General features: G+C 44.6%; 1 protein-coding gene across 1 annotated transcript in view; it reads right to left on the bottom strand.

The window, feature by feature from the left end:
• CTC1 (conserved telomere maintenance component 1) overlaps nt 1-25,246 on the bottom strand; it is a 155,036-nt gene that overhangs the window by 86,170 nt on the left and 43,620 nt on the right. The window contains exons 6-8 of the mRNA XM_087385705.1: nt 19,303-19,365; nt 18,524-18,601; nt 18,073-18,276 (exon numbers count right to left, since the gene is read on the bottom strand). Coding sequence (XP_087241831.1) covers nt 18,073-18,276; nt 18,524-18,601; nt 19,303-19,365 — 345 coding nt within the window. The remainder of the gene's footprint in view (nt 1-18,072; nt 18,277-18,523; nt 18,602-19,302; nt 19,366-25,246) is intronic.

Raw genomic sequence — 25,246 nt, 5'->3', positions numbered from 1 at the left:
TAATCCCGCTGCTACAGCAAGGAGCACCTCTCCTCAACCTGTAGAGGTGTGAGGTCCTCATCCATAGAGATCGCTGGCTTATCTCAAAGGACTGACCTACGTCGTAGAGCTGAAAGTCGTGCCTGAGTGTCATGGAACCGTATGATCAGGGGTTGTTCTCAGTTGGGATCTCTCCCCACCCGACATGCCCCTGTGCTCAGTCACACCCAGGATAGCGGCCACGAACACAGTCGCATCTACCATCGGTGTAGCCTCAGTGCGTGGGATCTCGCGTACTCTGATGTTGAGAGCCTTACTAACTCTCTGTTGCTACTCCATGAGGATAGCCGAAACGGTTACCCTTGTAGATTCCCGTTTGGCCACCTCAACCCATCTAGATGTCTCCTCAATAGCAAATTGCATGCTCGCAATCTATGCCTCGACCACCGGGGTACTCCCTGGGACAGTGTGTATGGCTATGACCTCCTGTCGGAGCTGCATGATATCTTGTCTGAGTCCCTAAATGAGACCAGCCTGCTCCCGAATGGCCCTAGCATGCTCCTGTATGATGCGGCTCTACTCCTGGTTGAAGCGGACATGCTCCCGTGTGAAGCGAGTCAGCTTCATCTCACCCTCATGGAAACTATGTATCTCCATGAGCAGGGTCTCACAAGCCTCTGGTGTATCAGCCCACCCAAGTCCAAGCTGAAACTGTGATGACTGAGGCATGAAAGTGTGGGACTGAGTCCGAAAACTGGACGGTGACTGGGTGAATTGGGTGAGGAATGGAAATGACAGTGGAATGGATGAGGGAGTCCCAACGGGGTGTGGGAGCGTGGGCTGATTGAGAAGGAGAGGGGAGAGTGAAGCGTAATGCGGAACAGTGTATGACACCTCCGAAGTAGGGGTCATAAGTGGTGCGAGGGCTGTAACAAGAGAGGAGGGGAAGGGAACGACCGGCGCCATGGGCATGAGTATGTCACTGATTGTAGATGTAGAGGAAGCTGAGACTGGAACTGGAGCTGAGACTGTAACTGGAGCTGAGCCTGAAGCGAACCACAAGGTGCTGTGGATGTAGAGGCTAGACTTGGGAGGAAACAAGGGTTGTGCATAAGAGAAGGCGCAGCACCTTGACCAGTCTACTGTGTCAAGTCGGCAGATGCTAACCCACTCCCCATCCCCATAGATGATGCTGTTCATGAAGATATAGTTGCAGGATGGGAGAAGATGTTGTCTTGAACTACATGAGCTTTAGATGAAGCCTCGTCCTTAGTGCCTTCCTCCTTCACTTGTTCACCGCTTTGCACTTCTTCTTCCCCTTCAGAGTCCCAATCTAACCATCATGGATCTTGCCGGTCCAAGTCAATGAGAGCTTCGATGAAGTTGCTAGCTCTGGCAACTGTGCCGATGGGTTCACTTCATGCTTGGCTCAGTCACTCCCTCAATGGTATAAAGACTACTTGGCATAAAATATCTCTTCTAAGGCCCTAAAACACCACTCACTCTTTTCTACTCAACACCAGCAGTGTCCAACCGTGATCGCCATAAACTATCTAAAAGGGAGGTCCAGTCACTTCCCGAGGTGTTACCAGAGGCTTAAGGCCACTGATGTGAGAAGCATGGAGTGGGCGATGAGTGGACAAATGACACTACACTACACAGCATGATGCGTGGACCTATGACACTACACTACACTGCGCAAGGATCGTACATGGTGACATAGGATTGTGCTAAAGGAGTGCTGTGAGTCGGAATAGAAGAAACAAGCTCTAAGAGAAGACTAGGAAACAACAACGCTCATGACAAACAATGAAGGAGACAGTAGACATAGAGGGCACAATGCAATCCAGATGCATAACACAGAATGAAAATGGAGCCTTGTACACCAATCTGCCTCAGAGATGAACCAAAGATCACTCATCTAAGATAGCAACACAACATAACACACACACACACACACAATATTTTTTTGTAAAAGGGACTTTGCATTAAAAAGAATGTACATTCATAACTGTCCCAAAGTGGGACAGCTACTACTCAAAACTAAAAACAGTACTGAAAAACTTCCAGCTGACACGAGCACCATACAATGACCAAGAGCACAATAGTGACACTAGGAGAAGAATTGACAAACACACACACTTTTTTTGGGTGAAACCACTGTATTTATATCAATAAAAAGTTTTTACATTGAGAATAGTCTAAAGAAAAGATATTCTGAAAAATCAAAAGCAGTGGGAAAACACCTCCAAAGATGATACATCCAAGTCATCATGATGACAAGCATCATACAGAGATAGCCGTAACGATGCTCTTTTTATTTTTTTCAAAGAAAGGAACCTTCTATTAATGCTTGAAAGATTTCATACAAGACAACAGCCCCGAAGGTGCTGAGTATGGAAAAAACCGGAAAATGCTGAAAGAAAGAAACCGGTACCGGTACCAAAAGTAGATCCTGCGGCTGAATGATGATGGCCTCTGTGGGAGCCCGTCTCTGGCGACGCTGCATGAAGAAACCGTGGTCTCCTGGCTCTAACTCAAAGAGAGTAAAGGCTCCAAATCCTCTCCCCCAAAGGGCAGCGCCCCAAGTCATCAGAAAGGACTCAGATGTAGCATATGAGAACAACCTGAAGATACCTGTCCATACCACTCTAGAGCTGGTGCAACTCCATAAACAATGCTTGCTAGATTCCTCTGCAAGCTGACAACGCATACACGAGGGTCTACCCATCTGCTGAAGCCAAGTACCCACAGGTATGCCCCTATGTATAGTGAGCCAAAGAAAGTAGGAGACTTTCCTGGCTCTACTAATGCCCCAAAAGTGGGTCCAGTAGCTCTGCAAGAGCTCTGCAGTAAAATCCTGTGCGTGCCAATGCTGGGAAGCAGATGGTAGGTGATGAGAGTCTCTCTGCTGAAGCCTGTAACCTGCCCTCGTCGAGTACTGGAAAAATAAAAGAGGACGAACGCCTGCCACCGGAGCACGCCATGCCCACTCACCTGGGTCCCAGTCAAGCTCCGCAAGAGGTCGACCCTAAAAAATCCAAAGGATCCATCTAGTATCCTCTCAATGGTCAACCTGGAAGGATCTGTGGCCCATTCCTTACCCAGGCAACCAATGACCCTGACTCTCTGCCAAAGGAGCTCCTGTCAATCCAAGGGCTGAGTGGGATACAATCTGTGAGAGGAGTCCGTCTCAAAATAAATAAACGGTGCCGGTCCTAAACGAACTCCAATGCATAGCCCAGCCTCAGTAAAACAACCTGACCAAGTAGAGATGGGATGAACATAGGCTGGATCTGTAAGTATATCCCTCCACTCCTGAGGAATAGCTCTCATGATCAGTAATCTGGTGGCAGCAATCTATCCAAGTGGCCCATGTCTATCTCTGATCACCTCCTCTGACATCTTTACACCTCCCCTGAACCAATCTCCAACTATCACAACCCCCTGAGCATGCCATCTGGCCAAGGGAGTCCTAAGTTCTGTACCAGGGGAAGATCCCTAGTACCGAACCAGGGGTTATGGTAAAGTGGCTGTCTCGCAATTTCCTCTCTGGAGGAGGGAACTGCTCTGATGAGGTGCTGTCGAAAATGATCCCATATCTGAATAAGCCTTTAAACAAGTGGTGAGGAAGGCTGAGAATGCTGGTCCGTCAGGAAGATCCAACTGACCACTGACCTGCTGCTCTGGGGGTGCACTGGTGAGTCCCATGCAGTAGGAACTGCTTCCACGGCTAATCTCCTGGAGTCAAATCTCTAACAAGAAGTTTGACTAAAAGGGCTCTGCTCTGCATCTCCGGATCAAGAACCCCAAGTCCTCCCTGCGAGAAGGGTAAAGTGATAGTATCCCATGAAACTCTGGCCCTAGTGTCCTCAAAACCATCACCACCACTCCACAGAAAGTTCCGAAGCGATCTCCTCACCTGACAGATCGAGTCAGCATGAAAGCACCAACATGACGCAATGTACCAGATAGTCGCTAGTAGAACCTGGTTGAGTAGCAGCGCTCTTCCGGCCAAAGAAAGTCTAGCCGTAGTCCAGTAGGCTAGCTTTCTCCCATACTCTCAAGAACTGGGGCAAACTGTTGCGTCTCTGGCGACGCTGCATGAAGAAACCGTGGTCTCCTGGCTCTGACTCAAAGAGGGTAAAGGCTCCAAATCCTCTCCCCCAAAGGGCAGTGCCCCAAGTCATCAGAAAGGACTCAGATGTAGCATATGAGAACAACCTGAAGATACCTGTCCATACCACTCTAGAGCTGGTGCAACTCCATAAACAATGCTTGCTAGATTCCTCTGCAAGCTGACAACGCATACACAAGGAGGGTCTACCCATTTGCTGAAGCTAAGTACCCACAGGTATGCCCCTATGTATAGTGAGCCAAAGAAAGTAGGAGACTTTCCTGGCTCTACTAATGCCCCAAAAGTGGGTCCAGTAGCTCTGCAAGAGCTCTGCAGTAAATCCCTGTGCGTGCCAATGCTGGGAAGCAGATGGTAGGTGATGAGAGTCTCTCTGCTGAAGCCTGTAACCTGCCCTCGTCGAGTACTGGAAAAATAAAAGAGGACGAACGCCTGCCACCGGAGCACGCCATGCCCACTCACCTGGGTCCCAGTCAAGCTCCACAAGAGGTCGACCCTGAAAAATCCAAAGTCTCCATCTAGTATCCTCTCAATGGTCAACCTGGAAGGATCTGTGGCCCATTCCTTACCCAGGCAACCAATGACCCTGACTCTCTGCCAAAGGAGCTCTTGTCGATCCAAGAGCTGAGTGGGATACAATCTGTGAGAGGAGTCCGTCTCAAAATAAATAAACGGTGCCGGTCCTAAACAAACTCCAATGCATAGCCCAGCCTCAGTTAAACAACCTGACCAAGTAGAGATGGGATGAACATAGGCTGGATCTGTAAGTATATCCCTCCACTCCTGAGGAATAGCTCTCATGATCAGTAATCTGGTGGCAGCAATCTATCCAAGTGGCCCATGTCTATCTCTAATCACCTCCTCTGACATCTCCACACCTCCCCTGAACCAATCTCCGACTGTCACAACCCCCTGAGCATGCCATCTGGCCAAGGGAGTCCTAAGTTCTGTACCAGGGGAAGATCCCTAGTACCGAACCAGGGGTTATGGTAAAGTGGCTGTCTCGCAATTTCCTCTCTGGAGGAGGGAACTGCTCTGATGAGGTGCTGTCGAAAATGATCCCATATCTGAATAAGCCTTTTCACAAGTGGTGAGGAAGGCTGAGAATGCTGGTCCCTCAGGAAGATCCAGCTGACCACTGACCTGCTGCTTTGGGGGTGCACTGGTGAATCCCATGCAGTAGGAACTGCTTCCATGGCTGATCTCCTGAAGTCAAACCTCTCACAAGAAGTTTGACTAAAAGGGCTCTGCTCTGCATCTCCGGATCAAGAACCCCAAGTCCTCCCTGCGAGAAGGGTAAAGTGATAGTATCCCATGAAACTCTGGCCCTAGTGTCCTCAGAACCATCACCACCACTCCACAGAAAGTTCCGAAGCAATCTCCTCACCTGACAGATCGAGTCAGCATGAAAGCACCAACATGACGCAACGTACCAGATAGTCGCTAGTAGAACCTGGTTGAGTACCAGCGCTCTTCCAACCAAAGAAAGTCTAGCCGTAGTCCAGTAGGCTAGCTTTCTCCGCATACTCTCAAGAACTGGGGCAAACTGTTGCATCGGGGACACCGCAATGCCAACCTGGAAGCCTAGATATCTCCTGGAGGTGCCTCTGGGTATCCATACAAAGCCTCTGTCTCCTCCCCATGCTGGGGTATCCTGCTAAGCTCTAGTCCAGATGCCTTTTGATTTGTTCCAATTGACAAGTCCCCCTGAGGCTAGGCAGAACTTGTCAATTGAATCTGCAGCAGTAGCAAGACTATATGCATCTCCTCTGACTGACAGTGCCGTGTCATCAGCAAACTCAGTGTCCAGAAGCTCCTGCTCCTGTCGGATAGGCAGATGAAGGCCCAAAGTGCCATGACTGGTAGCCTGCATAAAGTATCCCATAGCCTCCGCTACGAAAAGGAAAAGGTAAGGTGCAAGCGGGCATCCCTGTCGTACCAATCTAGATAGCTGAAAAGCCGGTCCTCTGCCTCCACAGACCACCATCCTGCTAGAGGAGTGAGAGTAAGAGACCCATAAGATCCATCTATCACTGAAGCCTAGCCTCCTCATAGTGCCCTCCAAGAAACCCCAGTCCACCCTATCATAAGCCTTCTCAAAATCGAGAAGGAGAACTGCAATCTCCTGCTGACTCTCCTTCGCCCAGTGAGTGGCCTCCCAAAAAGTGAAGATGTTATCCAAGATACTCCGATCTTGGACAAATCCTATTTGAATAGCTCTGATGATATCTGGCAGCATAGGCTTTAAGCGAAGAGCCAAGGTCTTCGCTAGGATCTTGTAGGCTGTCCCTAGAAGTGTAATGGGTCTCCAATTACGTAGGACTGTCTTGTCTCCCCCTTTCGAGATGAGACAAATCATACCTGTGCATAATGTCTCGCCCAAAGATCTTGTATCGAGAGCCTCTGAAAAGGCAGAAAGTAGATGAGGCCCAATCGTATTCCAAAGAGCTCTAAAAAGAAGAGGCGACAAACCGTCCTCCCCCGGGCATCTGTCTCTGAGCAGCTCATGTAACGCATCCGTGATCTCCAGGAGTGAAAGTGGGCTATCCAAAACATGACTCATCTTGTCTCAGACCATCTCGGGAACATGACTCCAAATCTCCTCTCTAGCTCTGATCATCTCCTCGGTGACTAGATCGGCCGTGTCAAGAGTGGAATAGAAATCAGAAGTGATCTCAACAAGACGGTGAGGGTCCGCCGTCTGAAGAGACCCGGCCTCATCCACAAGTCTACGAAGACTGTCCGAAGAGTATCTCTGGCCCACTGCCCTGAAGAACTCTCTAGAGCATCTATCCCCCTTCTGGATCCAGAAAGTCTGCTGGGAGTAAAACCTGAACTTGGGCCTCCAACCCTGAATCTCCTCTAGTCTCTCCTGAGCCTCCGAAAGCTGCCCTCTGATGAAAAGAGAATGAGGAAAACTCTGAATCAATCTCTGAAGTTTGGATACCTCCGCCCTTGCGTTCCGATCTCTGATTCTGAGCTTTTCCTTGTCCTCTTTTGCCTCAACTGGCAGGCCATGCTGACTCTAGCCAAAGCCCCCTCTACCCACATCAACCAGCCTTGATCCACAGGAGTGTCCTCTGACAACCAAGCCTCTCTCAACCGTTCCACGAACTCTGTGTCCTGAAAAACAAAGTCCGAAACTCTCATAGAGCCTGTGCTCTCCAATCGAGAGGTAGGGAGAATCTGTAATAGGACTGGAGCATGGTCAGATAAAACATAACCCGGGCAGATCCCAATCTGTCCTCCTCTGGCATGTGGCCCCATTGGCCAATATAAAACCTGTCAAGTCTGACCAAAGAAAGAGAGCCATGGCAAACCCCGGACCAAGAGAACTGAAGACTGTCAGCCAAGTGACGAAAGTCGTCCAATCGAGCTGCATCATGAAGTCCAGCATGCAAAACAAAACTATCCCACTCCACTCTCTCCCTATCAGAAAGGCCACCCTCTGTCTGGCCCGACTTGTCTTCAGAGAATTCAACCATGTTGAAATCTCCTCTAACAATCCAAGTGTATGCTTGAGGAAGGGACTCATCTGAAGAATAACATAGCATGCCCTGCTCTCCACTAGTGTACCCTCTTGGGTGATCTCTGAGGCCCACCTGGCTGAAACTGAAATGCAAACTCCCCCCCTCGTGCCATCCGCAGGACTCCAATATGTCCGGCTCTGTCCTCTGAGTAAGGATCTGCATCTGTCAATCCTGTCTTGGGAGAGCTTATGCTCCTGGATAAGCACAATGTCTGGGGGGGACCCTGAGGAAATAAACCGAAGGGAGTCCCTAAGCAACTGCAATCTAGGAACTCCCGATCTACGACCGTCTGCATCTGAGGTAAATCTGCGGCCGTTCAGTCCTCTCACATTCCAAGAAATGATGGACAACCTAGACATCGGATGGAAGTGAGGGGGTGCCAGTGGCAGCGGCACAAATCACTCTCTCTGACAGCGCAATCCAAAGTCGGTCTCTGATCAAACTCCAAATCTGCCCCAACTCATGTAAAATGGCTCCATCCAAAGGAATAGTACTCTCGCGCGAACTGAGGAGCTGAAAGTCAAACCAACCAGCACTCCCGGGCAAATCAAAGTCTCCCTGAACCTCAAAGAACAGAAACAGAAAGGCCCTGCCACCGAAGCCAGGTCAAAGAGTCCTAGGGCAAGAATGAATCTGCGAGCCGACAATACGGTGAACCAAAGAAAACTGAGTCATGCTCATGAGCTGTCTAGCAATCTCGTTGTCAAGTAACTCAGCTGACCAGCTTTCGCTCCCCCGAGATCGAAAGCTGCCTATGGAGAAACTAAGAATGTGCCCCTCTCTGCAGAGAGTAACAGATCCCAAGTACTCCTCTACCTCCTCTGACCGTCGACAAAATACCGGGAGAAGTTCCAATCGAGTGAGGGAGTCTGTGGAAACCCCTCGAGCCAAAAAGGGCCAAAACTCAACGGGAAAATCTCTGTCAACCATCCTGGGGTCAGGTCTAGGAGTCAGAAGAGCTGAAAAGGGCTGAGCCGTCCTAACTCTGCTCCTGGAATAGGTGAGAGGGAGAGGAAGAATCTGCGACCAGGTGCCTGTAAGCATGGGTGACTGATAATCTCGCTCGATCTCATCTGCTAGGATCTCCCAACCCTCACGCCTGTTTGGGTACTGAGCGAAATCTGTGACCACACTCGCAAAAGATCTCGATAAACCAGGAGTGAAAAGTTGCGAGGGCGAGGCTGTACTGGGAGGGGTGTCTAAAAGGACACTCCGCATAGCAACAAAAGAAGGTACTGTGCGACGGGGAAGAGAAAGAGGTCTCGAGGGAACCTCATATAGGCGCATGAGATCGTGGGACGAGCTCTGACTCTGACCTGTGTCGTGAAATACCACTCTCTCAATGGACTGCTGGGAAGAGGCATCCGTCACCGTAACTGCAGCCTAAGCAGTCTCCTGCTGGATAACTGTCTCAGTAACCAAAATCTGAACCTCCAGGGTAGTAGTGTCAAGAGTCATCAAATCCTGAGCTAATGTCCCCTGCACACTGTGAAGACCTACTGCGGATGGTCCTCCGCATCTCCCCTTTCCGGGGTCTCTTGCACGTGTGTCTCGACTCCCTAAGCTACCATCTCCTGCACAGTGAGAGTGCGAAAAGCGGTCTTATGTTCATCCCCAGCTTTCATCCGAAGTTGATGATAACCAGATTTCAAATCCAATTTGCTAAAAACTTTAGCATCTTTAAGCATATCCAATAAATCATCCACTCTTGGAATCGGATACCGGTTCTTAATCGTAAGTTTATTCAAAGCACGGTAATCTATACACATACGATATGATCCATCCTTCTTCTTGTCCATTAATACAGGTGCTCCAAATGGAGAACTGCTTGGTCGAATCAAGCCATTTTGTAATAGATCTTTAATTTGTTTTTCTACCTCCTCCATTTCTATCCTGTTCATCCTGTATGGGGCTCTACATGGAGGAGAAGCTCCTGGCTCTAAGTCTATGGCATGATCATCTTCTCTCTCCATAGGCAATTCGAATGAGTCATCTCTTGAAAATCGATCCTCATAAGCTCTAAGGAACTCATTTCTCTTCCGATCTTCTTTTGAGATATGAAGATCTCGTGAATCCCGTATATACACAAGATTACAATCTACCCCTCTTTTTACCAATCTTTTCGCTTAGGTAGGAGTAATGAATATAATTGTATACACGTCTCGATCCCCTACGATCCTTATGTTTTCATCCTTATGTACAAAGCAACAATGATGAGTATGAGGATGAATAGCAGGGTTAAAATCATACCGCCATGTTTTACCTAGAATCATGTCAACGTGTTGTAAAGGAGCTACTAGAAAATCCCTTCAATCTCTATATTTTTGTATATGAAATTCCGTACTATGGATGTGTCTTCTTCATTGTGTCCCCTAAAAGCTCATGAGAGCGACATGTTTTTTTATAGGTTCTGGTTTAAGATGAAGTAATTTTACCAATCTATCACTCACTAAGTCATAATTACATCCATCATCTAGGAGAACCACTATTCTCTGTCCATTCATGAATCCATACACCTTAAAAAGATCATGAGGCCCAAAGGTATTGGCTGAATGGACAGCATTCACTATTGGCTCAATAGTCACCGTAGATTTTGAGGGTGACAAGGTAGAAGCCCCACCCTCCTGCTTGGATGCCTTGGCTTTCCCTTTTATTGAATTCGTCTTGGCAATCTTAGCCAAGAGAACGGGACACTTATGCCATACGTGCCCTGGCTTATGTTTCTTACACCCGAAACATTTTCTTTCCTTAATCAACTTCCTCTTCTCTTCGTCCGTCATAGAAGGAAATGGCACCCATCCAAGACGTGATTGGCTTTCACATTCCTTACAAGAGCTTTACCCTTCCCTTTATTATTCTTAAACCGGTTTGATTTCCTAAAAGTGGATATATTGTTGGTCTTAGATGATGACCCACCCTCCTGGGTTTACGAGGATTCAATTTCCTCTCGGCTATTTCAGCCAGCTTAGTGAGGTCCTCCTTAAGCGTGGTCGGGTTAAACATTTCAACCTCGTACCTTACTTTTGGGCTTAAGGCTGCTAAATACTTCTTTCTCCTATCTTCTTCACTCTTTTCGGGTAACTGTAGAGAGAGTTTCCAAAATCTAGCTGTAAAATCTGCATTACTCTCATTATCGAACTGCCTAAACCTCTCCCAACGAAAGGTTAGGTTCTCTTCATGCCTCGGTGGCATGAAAGTGGCTTTCAGTTGCTCCACGAACTTAGCCCATTCATGAATAGGCTCTTTTCTTGTTTGTGACAAAGACCACCACATTAGAGCATCCATCTGCAGATGCAATGTGGCAAGAGCAACCTTCTCTTGCTCGGTCTTGTCTTGATGGGCAAAGTATAGCTCAAAATGGCGAATCCAATTGAGGATTTTGTCAGCCTCCCTTGCCCCATCATATTTGGGGAACTCAATTCTCTCTCGCGGTTGGAATTTGGACCTCTTAGAAGGGGTACTCAACTCTTTATCCCCAAAGTTTAAAGTCCTCTTAGTCCCTAATCTTGTCCTAATGGACTACTCAATCATATTGCTAAGCTGGAAAATCAGCTTATCAACACGAGTCTCCTCTCTTCCTCTTGCACTTGGATTATAATCCATGTGTGCTGGGTTTTGAGTTGAAGGCGTAAACTCGTCACCTTGTTCTTGGCTGGTCTCATTTCTTCTTTCATTACGAAAAAAGAACTCCCTATCAAGAGGTTCTTGAAGGAGAGACTGCTGTAAATCTATTTGTGGGTTCTTTCTCTCTCTTCTTGGGGTAATGGAGGAAAAGGAATAAGTTCATTGTTATATCTCCCTTCCCCTTCCATTCTTTCCTTTTAGTAATACAAGAGAGAAAATGACTTGCTGTAATTTCAAAAAAGGGGTTTATTTTACAGCAAAAGTCAAGTGTTTTAGAGTTGGTGGTACTTCTCCAACTCCCACTTCGTTTGTGTTGAGAAGACACTTAAAATGACCTCCTCTTCCTTCTCTTTTAAGCTTTTCTTCTTGTATTTCTGTTGTAAACTGGTACGCTCCGTTTGGGCTACTTGTTTTGAGTAAATTGGAGCTCTATTGTTTTGAGCGGATTGGAGCTCTAGATACCGTTATAGGGGATACTTGATGGGTGGATCACCCCCTTAAAATCTTGTTCCGATCCGACTTTCCGTTGGGGAGAACGGGGGGTCCCTTTTCCTCACGGTTTAAGGATTTTGAGAGTACATTCACACAGGGGGGAAAGTCACCCCGTTAGGACACCCCGTTCATCGTTCAAGACCACAAATTTGTCTGAAAAATCCCTTGTTTCAGAACCTCAAGAATTCACTGTTGGTCGGGAAGCAAATGGTTGCTACCCGAAGCTCTGTTGTGCTATCCGCGCTGTCCGTAGAACATGCGTGTCGTCGAGGTTCCGTAGTCAGATTTCGTTCTCGCATTCCTTAGCCGCGCCTTCTTCTGCGACTTCCGTACATGCTCCCAACGTCCTTCTCTCACGTCGTCCGCGGCTGTCACGGACCGTGCCTTCCTTCCACTAGTGCTTTTGCCACGATTCTGCGCGTTGCTCTCTCGTCCTCTTCTCGTCCCGCTCGTGGACCGTCGCCACTCTGATACCAAATATGAAAAACCAGACTTTTCGAGAATACAAATGTGTGCAATGCATGCAAAATTTGAATGCCAATTGGGCCTCCAATGGGAAAGAGTGCCCTTATGAGAGTACTTGTTTCTATTTCGACCTACATGCAAGGTGGGAGAGAGATGGCGGATGAATGCAATGTGGTAGAGAGAATGCTACGTGAGATTCACAATGAAAGGGTGATACCCTTTCATTAATGTCCCTTGAGATCACTCAAGTTCCATCTTCCTATTTACACCTACCCTTATCCTATGACCCATGCACCTACCATTCAATGCACTCTAATGTACCCTTTTCCTTCCCTATTGCCCCTAGGACCTAGACACGTGTGTGCACATCTTTATTACTAATCATTGGTCAATGTTACATAGTTTTGGCGGTACTATTTACACCGCTTGATCAATCATAAATACAAACATATAACCGCACCATCAAATTGGTGCCTAACAATAATAAGGTTCTAATGACTATTAATTAACTAAATAATCATTTCTCTTGTCATGACAAGGCCAAGCCATACCGTGTAGCTGCCAGAGGAAAAGGTAGCATAGAGCCATCATCATGAATAACATCAGCAAAAGAAGTGATGCCCTTAAAAGAAACAAAGTAGGAACGGCAACGTTCCTGTAAAGCCAATGGCGACTGAAAAACTATCGACCAGTGAATGCTTTCAGCTCGCAAAGAATTACCCAGCATAAATTGTCGACCATGCCATTCCATATGAGAGAGGATGTGCTTCCAATCAAGAAGCAAATTGGAGACCAAAGGGCAGCCAGACAAAGTGCCATCGATGTGACCAAATAAGAAATCCTCGTAATTGATTTGACAGTGACCAAAGGCAGAATTACTTATATGTGTGACTAGAGATCTAATCATAAGAGCCCAAGGCTGATCACCTTGCAGAAATTGCAACAACATTTTTCCCCTGTGAGCAAGGATGTGCACCTAGATATTCATGATGTTCAAACCACCATGCATCTTAGGAGAACAAAGTTGATGCATTGAAAGCAGCCTGGGACTCTTTCTGCCATGTTTGGAATGCCAGAAGATTTCCATAACGGCAGACATGAAAGAAGCAAGATCTGTCTTGGTGAACAGGATCAAAGGCAAATAAAATTGAATATAAGCCACAAGGATAGACTGCACTATCCGAAGCAAAACATGCAGAGGCCAAGTTGCCAATTTGCAATACTCTAGCTTTTTTTGAAACTTGACCATCACCCAATCAGTTTGTTGACGACGAGTGAGACCCCATCCCAAAGGGTAACCAAGATGACGAACAATCTGAGTGGGTGGAATCATTTCCCCAGGCCACAAAAGACTATGCCAGTCCTTAGAATGCAATTGGAGCAGCTTAGACTTTTGAAAATTTACATGAAGACCAGCTCCCAAACCATAAACAGAGAGAGCCTACATCAAAGCAAAAAGATCATTCTGTGTATTCTTCGGGATAAAGAAATAATCATCAGCATAGGCTTAAGCAACCATGCTGCGATTTGCCAATTCCAAACCATGAAGGGAGCCTGTAGCCACGAGATGATCAATATATTGCAGCATAGGATGGGTAGCAATGGCATACAATAAAGCACTAACGGGGCATCCCTGACGGACGGAACAAGGAAGAGTCCACTCATCAAAGAGATTTCCAGAAAGAATGCAAGCTGCATTGCTGTCCCTGTAACAATAAATAATATGCTGCATTTTTGTTCCAAACCCCAAAGCTCGCATTGTTTGCGAGATGAATTCCCATTGAACTGTATCAAAGGCTTTTGCAATATCCACCTGTAAGAGCAGAACATCATGTTGTGTGTATTTGGCATATTCAATCCCAATATAAGCATTGGCAATATTATTTGTGATATGCCTACGGGAAACGAAGCCATATTGCGAAGGATGCAGCCCATCATGCAAATAACCTTTAATGCGATCAACAACCATTTTTGCTAAGATCTTGTAAATGACTCGCATGAGCATTATTGGTCTCCAATCAGTGAGCAAACCACATAGCTGCTTTTTTGGAAGAAGCTTGACAAGTTCTTTTTTCCATGACATAGGCATTTGCTGAATTAACCATTTGCAGCAAAGTAGGCTTGAGGATATCCCAAAAGGCAAGAAAAATTCCACAGTGAGACCATCCCATCCTGGAGATTTTCATCTGCCACAGGATTTAACAGCATCTGACAATTCTCTTTCACTAAAAGGAATTTCCAATTCCAAAGGCTGAGCATCAGAGAGAATGGGATGGACATGCTGCAAAAGAAGCCCAAAATGAGATGAAAAGTGCTGCACACAAAAAGCAGCAAGCTTTGAGCGAGATGAGGACCAAGAACCATGAGGCATCCGGATCCGACAAATATTAGCATCATGTCTCTTGTAATGCAAACTTTTAAAGAATTGCTTGGAAGAGCAACCTTTATCCAAAAAAGCCCTTTGCCGAGATCGGGTCTCCCATTTAGCAAGCTTTCTTTGATCATTCGATTGGAGTCAAAATTTAGCCTCACATAATAGCATGCTTTCTTCTGAAGACAAAGGCCGAAGATGACTGAGTTCAGTCAAACTCTGGCAAGTGTATTCGGCATGCTTCACAGGCTCCCATGTGGCCTGCATGTAGGATTTACCATAATCCCGAATAACTACTTGCATTCTTGCAACAAAAGCCTGCCATGCATAATCCAGATCAATGTGCATCTGATCAGAAAGAGGCTGAATGGCATCAGAAACCATGGCTTTAAAATCAGCATGGTCAAGGTAACCATTATTTATCAGCAAAGGGCATCTGCAAGCCAATCTATCATCTGGAAAGTCATGCAAAGAGAGCCTCAGCGAAAGAGGAGCATGATCAGAATATGTAAAGCATGGTCAATCCAAAGCTAACAAGTGAAGGCATCAGAATGTTGTGGATCAGCCCGATACCATCTGTCCAAGCGTGCCTGATATGAAGATTGAGCATTATGCTGAAAGGTATAGCCCGTAAGCATGGGCTGCAATTCCTTCCAGAGATCAACCAGAGACAATTGAAGCAAAAAATCAGACCATGCCTGCTTTTCAGAAGCCAACATGTGAGTGTGGCCCGAGGTATGATCTCCCGGTTGTGGGGCATTATTGAAATCACCACAAAATAAAAGCATAATGCCACCAGGGATATTTATGCATAGCATCCCAAGTCAAAGCTCGAATCCCGGAAGATTGAGGAGCATATACTGATGCAAATTCAAAGATGTCGCCTTGAACAAGGCATTGTCAACCATGGTGATCATTGAAACAGGCGATGACATGGTCACAAGGATGACAGTCACATGGCGATGACATGGTCACAAGGATGACACAGTCACATGGAGGTGACATGGTCACAAGGATGACACAGTGACATGGAGGTGACATGGTCACAAGGATGGCACAGTGACATGGAGAGGATATGGTTACAAGGATGACACAGCCACATGGAGAGGACATGGTCACCAGGATGACATAGTCACATGGAGACATGGTCACTTATCACCCAAGCACATGACCATGTGTCAAGGGTCTTCATGTCAGCAGTTCACCTCTGCCAAACTAACAAGTGGCACAGATGCTTCATCCGCAACATCATGTGCCATGCGTCAAGGGTCTTCATGTCACGCAATCCACCTCTGCAAGACTGATAGGTGGCACAGATGCTTCATCCTGCGGCGCCTTGTCAGAGACAACGTGCTGTGTTGCTTCACGCGGTGCTGGGAAAGTATGGCTAAAGGATGGGGGGATGGCTAAGGATGGGGGGACGGACAATACGAGGGGGGAAGGGGATTTCCTACTGGGAAAGGCGAGGGTGTAGAGGGGAGATCAGGGCGATGTTGTACGGGGTTTGAGAGAGGAAGAAGGAGATGCTAGAGCTACGAGCTCGCCGGTTGTATACCTTGCCCTCCGCCATATCGTCTGGAAACTCTAAGTCTAGTTACTCCATAAGTACAATGGCCAAGGAAATCTCATAACTTCAAGCTTCTCAACTCCTTGCATCTCCCTTTGTTGATGCCCACTCAAAGTCCTTCGCTCTCTCTGCCTTCCAAATCATTCTGTTCTTCTGACTGGCATTACTATTCCTACATGGGGTCCTATGTAATTTGACCTTGTGTCACGTCTGGTTTGTTAGGAGAAGGAGTCAGTTTGAGTAACTTCAAGTGTATTTTATTGAGTCCTAGAGTGAGTTCTAGACTATGACTCTTAACTACATTGTACAAGTGCATTGTTACTTCTTGCATCGTTTAAGTGTAGCTTATTGTACTTCTAGAATCTAGCAGCTAGCTATGCTAGGAAGTTGTACATTTGTATACTTATACATATATTAATTAAATATTTATTATTATAATCACAATGGCATGTCTTACATGTCATATCTTTAAGACACTTTAGATACTCGTGTCTAAAGCGTGTCTAACGTGTCGTGTCTTAACGCGTCTTACAACCATGCAAGCACTTACCGCTGAAATCCGCAATCTATCTCTCCCTCTAGAGATAGAGGAGGAGGATGAGTATATTTTCTAAGATTGATGTATTTGGGTACTCTGCCCTAGGTTGTTTTCCAAAAATAAATGACATAATGATGTGTGTTGGGTCAATAAAGGTTCTCTCCTTTGGATAGTCCTCCTAAAATGATGTATTGCTTTTCGTATCCCTAGTGTGTGGCTCCATGTCCCTAATTAGTCCCTGGAGCCAGAAGGGGGATGTACTATGAGAGCTATGTATTGGCTTTGATAGGATCTCCAGGATGTTGGTGTATTCCCTAGACCTATGATCTGGTCATATAGCCATGCTAAGACATGAGCCTCTGAGCATGTTGAGTCTCAAGCCATGAGAGTGCTTGGATCAACCTCTAAACACGCTCAGACTTTAGCCTCTGAGTTACATAGGGTGCACAGATTAGTAGTCCTGTCATTGTCATGTTCTGTTCTTGGTGGTTCCATTCCAGTAGTCCCTCACCTTTTCTCCATGGGGGGGTGTTAGGAAATGGAGTCAATTTGAGTGACTTCTAGTGTGTTTTATTGAGTCCTAGAGTGAGTTCTAGACTATTTTATATCTAGAAGTGCCATGTGTCATATTGGGAGTTATCCCATATACCTTTGATACTTAGAGTGTGTGTGTGACTATTCCTATAAAAGCATTCTACTTTCACTTGTCAAAATCAATCAAGCCTCAAGCCTCAAGCCTCTTTGGTTATTAAGTACTTTCCTTTGGTTGTTCATTTCTTTCTAAGCATTTCATTTGCTTTCCTGTTCCATTTCATTATGTTTGCTATCTAGCCTAGCCTAGCATGCCTCCTACCTCGTTCAATCATGGTTAAAGTCTAGACAAGTTAGAAATAGCATGCCATAGTTGAGATATCATGTAGCTATATACCTAGATGAATCCAGGAACATTCCCAAACTCATCCTCTAAAAACACAACATAGTGCAGTTTCAATCTCACGAGAGTCACTCATAAGATTGAAAACCATAAACTCCATCACGCATAGCAGGGACTAGCTACTATAACATCCCCACTGACGTCATCAACGCCCAACAGTGGGTGTAGACCATAGTATAAAAGTATGCTCTCACACATACAAATCCACACACCCACACATACTTGAGCATCCATTTATACAAAGTCTTCGTACTGAGTTTCTGTCGGCACTCCCGAGGTGAAGGGCAAACTCAGCCATACTTGATTACATTAAGGTTGTAGCCTTTGGGAAGAAACCTAGTGATTTATGCTCGAGTTTAAGGTTTGATTGAAATTTATACAAAAAATTTGAGAATTTTCAAAAAACAGAGAAAGATGAGGTAAGAAAAGACAAGTACCTGCAAGAAGCCAAGCAAAGTCACACCCAGTATCTTACTTGATACCACAAGTTTGTAAAAAGAGCCTCTCCTTGCTCCTAGACCTTGAAATACATAAGCATTAACCCTGCACTCATGTTCTTTGTATTGTCTTTGCCATAGCAATGAGTTTGCATCTTGCCATAATGATTCGATCTGCTTGCAAAAATTTCTGATTGGAGGAACCTGCCACCAAGAAATAAGAACCACCAATCTTAAAAATATTAAAAGACCGCTATTAAGAAACTGCTCATCCCTAAATTTTATCATAAAGGCATTAAAATGCTAGCTAGGGTTTTTTTTCCCCTTTTTGCTTTCCATGGGTACGGCAAAACTGTATTTCAAGATGTCAATGATAGGTTAAGAAATCAGACCCATGTGACTAGAACACTCTAGCATAAAAAATGCATACAACTATGCAAGCAACAAGCACCTGTGGTGAAAATTTGCTGGGAATTGACTTTGTCAACCAGCAGACATCATCATGTGAAAAATATTCCTCAAAAATATCCTGCGAGCCAAAACAATGCCAAATTCAGTATTTTTAAGTCAAAGCCTTCAGAGGTTATTTGAAAAGGCAGTCGTCATTCCACTTTCCCGCCTACAATTATGTTGTGTTGGTACTTAACATAACTTGTTCAGTTACATCAAAGCTAACCACTCACCAGACAATTCCATTTCCATTGGTTACCATTATGTTATGCACAAAGTGGTCTTAACCAGAAATTTCCAATCTTTTTTTCACAAATGGCTTGTGTTTACACTATGAAGGTCGTTCTATGAGCTTATGATCACAATTGCTTCTTCTTTTCAATAGATTTGTGCCCATGTCGTATCTTTTCACCTTGATCTCAAGCCTCAAAGATGGACTTTCAAATGAGCACCATGTTGTATCTTTTCAATTTGAGCCTTACAAACTCTTAACAAGACTCTTGCTTAAAATAAAATTTCCACTGCCCACTATTAAGTTACCCTTATTTTCTATATTTCAACCTGTTTCTCTTCACCAAGAGTCATTAAAAGTACCTATTCCAAGGGGCTTAAAGTTTCATGCACTTTTAGCATGCTGTTAAGAAATTTATCATAATTGCACATCTTGAATGAACATTCCTGTTAAATCTTTTACCAGTCCTTCTTGAGAAGAGGCCCTAAAGTAGTAGCTATGTTCTCAAAACTTAAAAGGGTATATTCTACCAAACAGTAAAAACTTACGCGATTGTGGATATTACCAAAGTTAAACATGTTGTTGATATACTTTTCTGCAACGCCCTTGTTCTGAAACGAACAAAACATCAGTGTCATTGAATAAATCCAACCAAGAAACTCTTAATACGGCCTTTGGTTGAAATACATATTTCAAAAAAATCATCGTATAGATGATAGGCAGACTTAACTATGTGTGTTTAAGATAATCACAAGCTTATAAGAGAATCTATAAGCATACATAATCAAACTAATATCGCGTAGTGATTGCACACTAACCACACACAGTAAAATAAGAACATGTGAGGCCCCTTGAACCTTGTGACAGCAACAAATAATGGACAGCATTCCCAAAAAAATCTTCCAAGAAACAAACCAAAGAAATAGTTTTCCTTCTTTTCTGCATTTGTGATCCTTAATTGAGCTTTAAAGCATTGGTTGCACAAAGTCAAGGCCAAGGTTCACAAAAATGCAAAAATAAAAACTTGTGGTTGTACGACTCTTTGACCATGGTGATAAGAGCAACTTACAGAAGTGGAAAAGCCAGAACAAAAGGAAAGGCAAAGAGACCTTGACTAGGCTGTGAAAAGCCAGCCTAATGTCCTAACATGCCACCATATTCCCCTCTAAATTCCTCATAAAAACTGTCTCAATGGCATGAAGGGCATACACAAGCTTCACCCTCAACACAAGTGAAAATCTTGAAGATTTAAGTGGTGTGCCATCCTAGCAGCTTTCCAATTATGCAAGCAGAGCTAAGCTCTCTATCATATCCATATATAGTGTTCTCATCCTTTGTCCTTGTAATACAATTCAGGAGAGCCGAGAGAATACAACCCTCACCATCTGAAAATTTGCACCTCTATCAACTATCAAGTCAAGGCCCATAATTGCAATTGTTTCAAAGGGCTGAATCCTTTTTAGTAAACCCTGCCACCACACCCTGAGTAAGAAAGACAAACATTAGTCAGCATCCGTAGGCGTAACACAGACAACAAGACTCCGGGTGCATTTTGGAAACATGTAGAGAAATTGGGGAGCTATGAGGGGCCTGGTGGTTCTAAGAAGTGTAAATGCAAATTCTGTGGAATGGAGAAAACGGGGAGTGTCACCCGTGTGAAGGACCATCTTGCCCATGTGCCAAGCAAAGACGTAGGGCCATGCCCCTATGTTCCTCAAGATGTTAAGGAAAGCCTTGAAGAATGGAGGCGAAAGAGTTTGGGTGTTCCCAAAGATTCAAGTTCTGTGGAGCCAGCGAACGAGGAGGAAGGTAGTTCAAGTCAAGCACTGGGGGCAGCAAAGAGGAGCAGAGATACAGTATCACAGAGTGGCCATTCCTCTATGTCGGCTATGCATGCAAAGAGGACTCCTTTGCCAGAGAATGTATCACGAGCCACTCCTCCACTACCTAGAAATTCTATACAAAGGGCCAACATCCAATTTGGGTTTCAAAAGCAGGCAATGGCAGAGGCAACTAGGGAACTCACCCGATTGTTCATACGGTGTGCCATTCCCTTTCATGTAGCCAAGACGAACCAATGGAGGAGGACCATGAGAGCCATCAGCCGCATTGGATGCAAGTGGTAAGGCCCTTCATCTGAAGCTCTGCGAGTACGTGAGCTCAAGTGGGAAAGAGCATGCATAGAAGTGTAGCTAGAGCCCTTGAAGGGAGCATGGAAGAAGTATGGCTGCACTATGTTGTGTAACGGATGGTCAGATGTACGCAGGTTGTATGTGTACAATATTTTAGTGTCTTGCTGCAAGGCACTATGTTTTTGAAAGCCATTGATGCCTCCCTCCTCGGTCTCACAGTTAAATGTGCTGGAGGGTCGCAAGAGCATTCATGAGTCCAAAAGGGAGTACTAAGTACTCATAATGGCCATATCTAGTTCAAAATCCCATCTTATAGACATCTTCCTCAGCTATGTCTTTGAGTGGTAACTAGTTCGAAGGTCAATCTTGTAAAATAGGCAGCTTCCTGCAGTCTATCAATCAAGTCATCCACCCCGAAAATCCTTTTTGTGCTTCAATAGCACTTGAGCACCCTAGGGAGATTTACTTTTCCTAATCTATCCCAAGCGTAGATCTTTCAACAACTGTTAGGATATCTCATCTTCTTCCATTTGGCTCATCCTGTAAGGCGCCATGCTTACAGGCTGAGCTCCTGAGCTGTCCGATATTCTATTGTCCTAACAGGTGGCAGACCAAGCCACAACTTGGACAGAAATACATCAGCAACTTCTATTTTCATTTCAGCAAGTCGCATGTTCCCCATGCATCTAACCTAGAATATTCATTAACATTATTAACTTCGGATGCAAAAGTACATAACACACATTGACACACTTCAAACTCAAAACTTGCCATCATATTCATTACTTTCAAAAAGTTTACAAGAGGGGAGACTAGGGCATTAAAATCACCCTACAATACATAGGATACTACCCTTTGACAAACTGGATCATGTTACATTATTGGGATTCTTTGTGTACATATTGCCTGATTCAAACAAATTGCAGGTCAAGAACAACAAGTGCACTTCATTGCAAGAGGCAATGAATTACGTGCGTATCTATGATGACACCATGACCACGACAAAGGGTGCATCCGTCCCCCAAACTAGGCCACGTAGTATCACATGTGTGCCCGTCGGGGACGCAAATGGAGATCGACTATGAACGAGGAAGCCTTTGTCTGACAACTCCTGAATTTGCTTGGCAACCGTATCAACCTCATCATTTTTTACCCTCGATAACTTATAAGGAGCCTTCTTGATGGGCTTTCATCCTTCCTCCAAATAAATAGCATGATCAACTTGTGAGAGAGACTAGGAGGGGTTCCTAGAATATGTCCTAATGTTGTTGTAGCAAACCTAGCATGGCAACATCCTCCACCTTGAAGCCTTTTCTTGGTATATGGTTATCTCCAGCATCATAAAGAGGTCTCTCTTCATCGTCATCATAGTGGTTCTTTTGCCACTTGAGCCACCAAGTGACTACCTCGCCTGTGAGGTGCATCAATGTGAGAATGCACCTCTCGTTGTCGTTCATAGGCACATTTGAAAATAGCTTTCAAATTGATTGAGCCACGAAGTCAGCACTAAAGATTCGGTCTTACCATCGCATCGAAGAAAATTGCTAGATTGACCTCCTTGGTCATACTCCTTCTCGTGGCAATCTCTTTCATAATGTCCAAACTTATGACAGCAGTTGCACTAAATGTTTGACATGTTGTAGATACATTTTCCCTCTTTATTAAAATCTCCCTTTGTTAGAATGATTTCGTCTGGGATGCTGATGTTGATGTTGTTGTGGATGCCGATTTTGTTGATGCTGATGACCACTCCTCTTAGATGCTCTACCTCTGCATCTGTCTCTACCTCAGTCTAAGGCTGTGAATGCTTGATCATTGGAATGACCTTTGCGTGCTTGAATGGCATGAATCCTCAATTCTTCAAGAAGTGACACTGACTATAGCTCTTCCAATGTTGAAATTTGCCTTTGAATGACAACACTCTAGACTAGATTCTCATATCCCTCTCCTACTCCATTCAGGATGACTTGAACCATCTCTACGGGATTCATAGTCTCTTCTACTGCTACAAGTTGATTGTTGTAATCCTTGATCCTAAATACATAAGCATGACCAGTTTCATTCCTGTTGCGAAAACTCTGGTTGATATGGTTTCTCAGTGTGAGAATCGTGGATGTGTTCTTAGACTCATAAAGAGCTGCGAACATATCCCATGCTTCTTTGGATGTCTTCACTGTGTTGAGCTCTCCAAGCATGACATGTGTAATCAAATGATATGCATATTTATCTTTCTTGTCCCATTCTACCTGTGCTCAGGCAATGGCACGATCTACTACAGGTGGCACAGGTGTAGACCCTTTTGCTTGTGGTCCGACAATGGTAGGAGTTGTTGTTGATTCACTAGATGGTCTAGATGTAGACCCATCCACATGCTCCCATTTGTCTTGAAGTACAAGAATGGTCTCCATCGATATTTCCATGTGCCATAGTTGGAGTTGTCAACTTAGCAAATGCCTCCAGATTAAGGTTGCTAGTGGTAGACATAGTGGAAAATAGTATTCAAAATACTTGTGAAAAATAAAATTCGCCCTTGGCCGCTTGGTATGGCTTCACCTTGCTTCCATTGTTGAGAAAAACTCACCTTTTTGGATCTTCAATTTGTACTGTGCCATTTGGAAATACCTTCGATAACCTGTAAGTTCCATTCCAACCAAGTCATTTTTATAGGCCCCAACTTAGCAATATATATTAATACAAGCATCCCTAATTCCAAATGTTTAGGTACAATATGTCGATCATGCCACACCTCCCTTCGTCTTTGAATGACCTGTGGTGACCATGCCACTCAGAGAAAAAGCTCATCTGATGCAATCATCCCTTCATTGTCTCAGGTTCACAAATTTTATGCTCGGCTGCAATACGAAGACTCAATACCACGAATTCTAAAGGAGCAGCTTCTTCAAGGCCAAATGCCATACGAAAAGGTGAAAAATGAGTGGCAGCATATAGGCAGTATAATAGGCCCATAATGCAGCATGCAACTTAGTATCCCAATCACCCTTGTATGATTTTACCATCTTTGTAAGAATCGCTTTGGTGGTCTTGTTGCTCATCCCAGCTTCACCATTACTATAAGCATAATATGTAGTACAGAATGTATACATGATTTTGAACTCATGCTTTAGTAATTGCATCACTTCATTCAAGAAATGAGATCTAACAATCTAAATTGTGCATCCATATCTACAAATAATGTTCTCAAAGAGAAAACGGGCAATACTTCAAGACGAGTTGTCTTGAAGAGCCTTAGCTTCAACCCACTTAGTGAAAGGCAGGTTCTCTAGTGATGAGGGAGATGACTAAAAGAGTGGTGGGAGATGGAACCATAAGGAAAATGAAAACTAAAAGAAATTGGAGTGGGTGCAGGGGAGGCACCTAAGGGGGGTAGGTTTTTTTAGAAGAAATCCAATTAAAGGTGAGGAAGGGGGGAACCCTACCTTCTAAAACATGGAAATTATAGAAAACAACCAGGGAAATTTGAAGAAGATGAGGAGATTGAAGTAAAGGAGATGGGAGAATTAATCAGTAAGGCCACTTGTTATATACAAAAGGCTCATGGAGGAGAGGTGAGAGAGTAGAGAGGTGATGTGCTCCATAAATAGGCATGCTTTCTGAGAGTGAATTCTTGTGTGCTCCTGTATCAATCGTAGATTGTCAAAATCTTGTTTCGTATAACTATTTCTACTTGCTATATACAAGTACTTTCACTTTGTGGATTCCAACATTAGATGTAGTTTACATTGTTTATTCTAACTTTGGGCATGTTTCCATGGGTGCTAGTACGGCGCCCATCTGGCCACCAGTGGACTGAATCAACTGCAAAAACTACGTCTGTATTAACTGCAATCCGAACTGCTGGTGAAGATAGAACTATAATATATATCAATCTCTTACAAGGCTTCTATAACAAACAATGCCCGAAACAGCCAAGAGACTTTACAAGGCTCAAAATAATGTACACAAATGTCGGAAAATAGCCAATAACGCTTTAAATGGAGGCATGTGATTGCAAAATGAAATGATGTAGAATCTGCCCACTGCACAATCTGGCAATGTCTCTGAAAAGTCTAAAACCTACTCATTGATATGTAGACGGTCAAGTTTCACAACATGTTATGATGTGAAACTACATGTGAGCAAAGGAATTGATTCCGAGTAGGAACTAGTCGGGAATTTTAGGCATGGTTTTGATTGGCTGCTTTGGAGTTGTCTCCTCTATGCATAAACTAATCATAGCTAATCCAGAGCTAGACCAACCGTTGGGCAATGAAAAGCAAGAAATAGTTTCTTTTTCCTTTTAGGTGCGGAGTCAGATGCATCGATGTAGAGACTTGAATGTGTGTAAGAAGTGGATTTGATG

This window comes from Dipteris shenzhenensis, chromosome 15 (genome assembly GCF_047967505.1).
Source record: "Dipteris shenzhenensis isolate YYH24624 ecotype China chromosome 15, Dip_SZ_1.0, whole genome shotgun sequence".
Taxonomy (NCBI): domain Eukaryota; kingdom Viridiplantae; phylum Streptophyta; class Polypodiopsida; order Gleicheniales; family Dipteridaceae; genus Dipteris; species Dipteris shenzhenensis.
The sequence above is the reverse complement of the archived record's forward strand: the minus strand, read 5'-3'. Positions and strand labels throughout refer to the sequence as shown.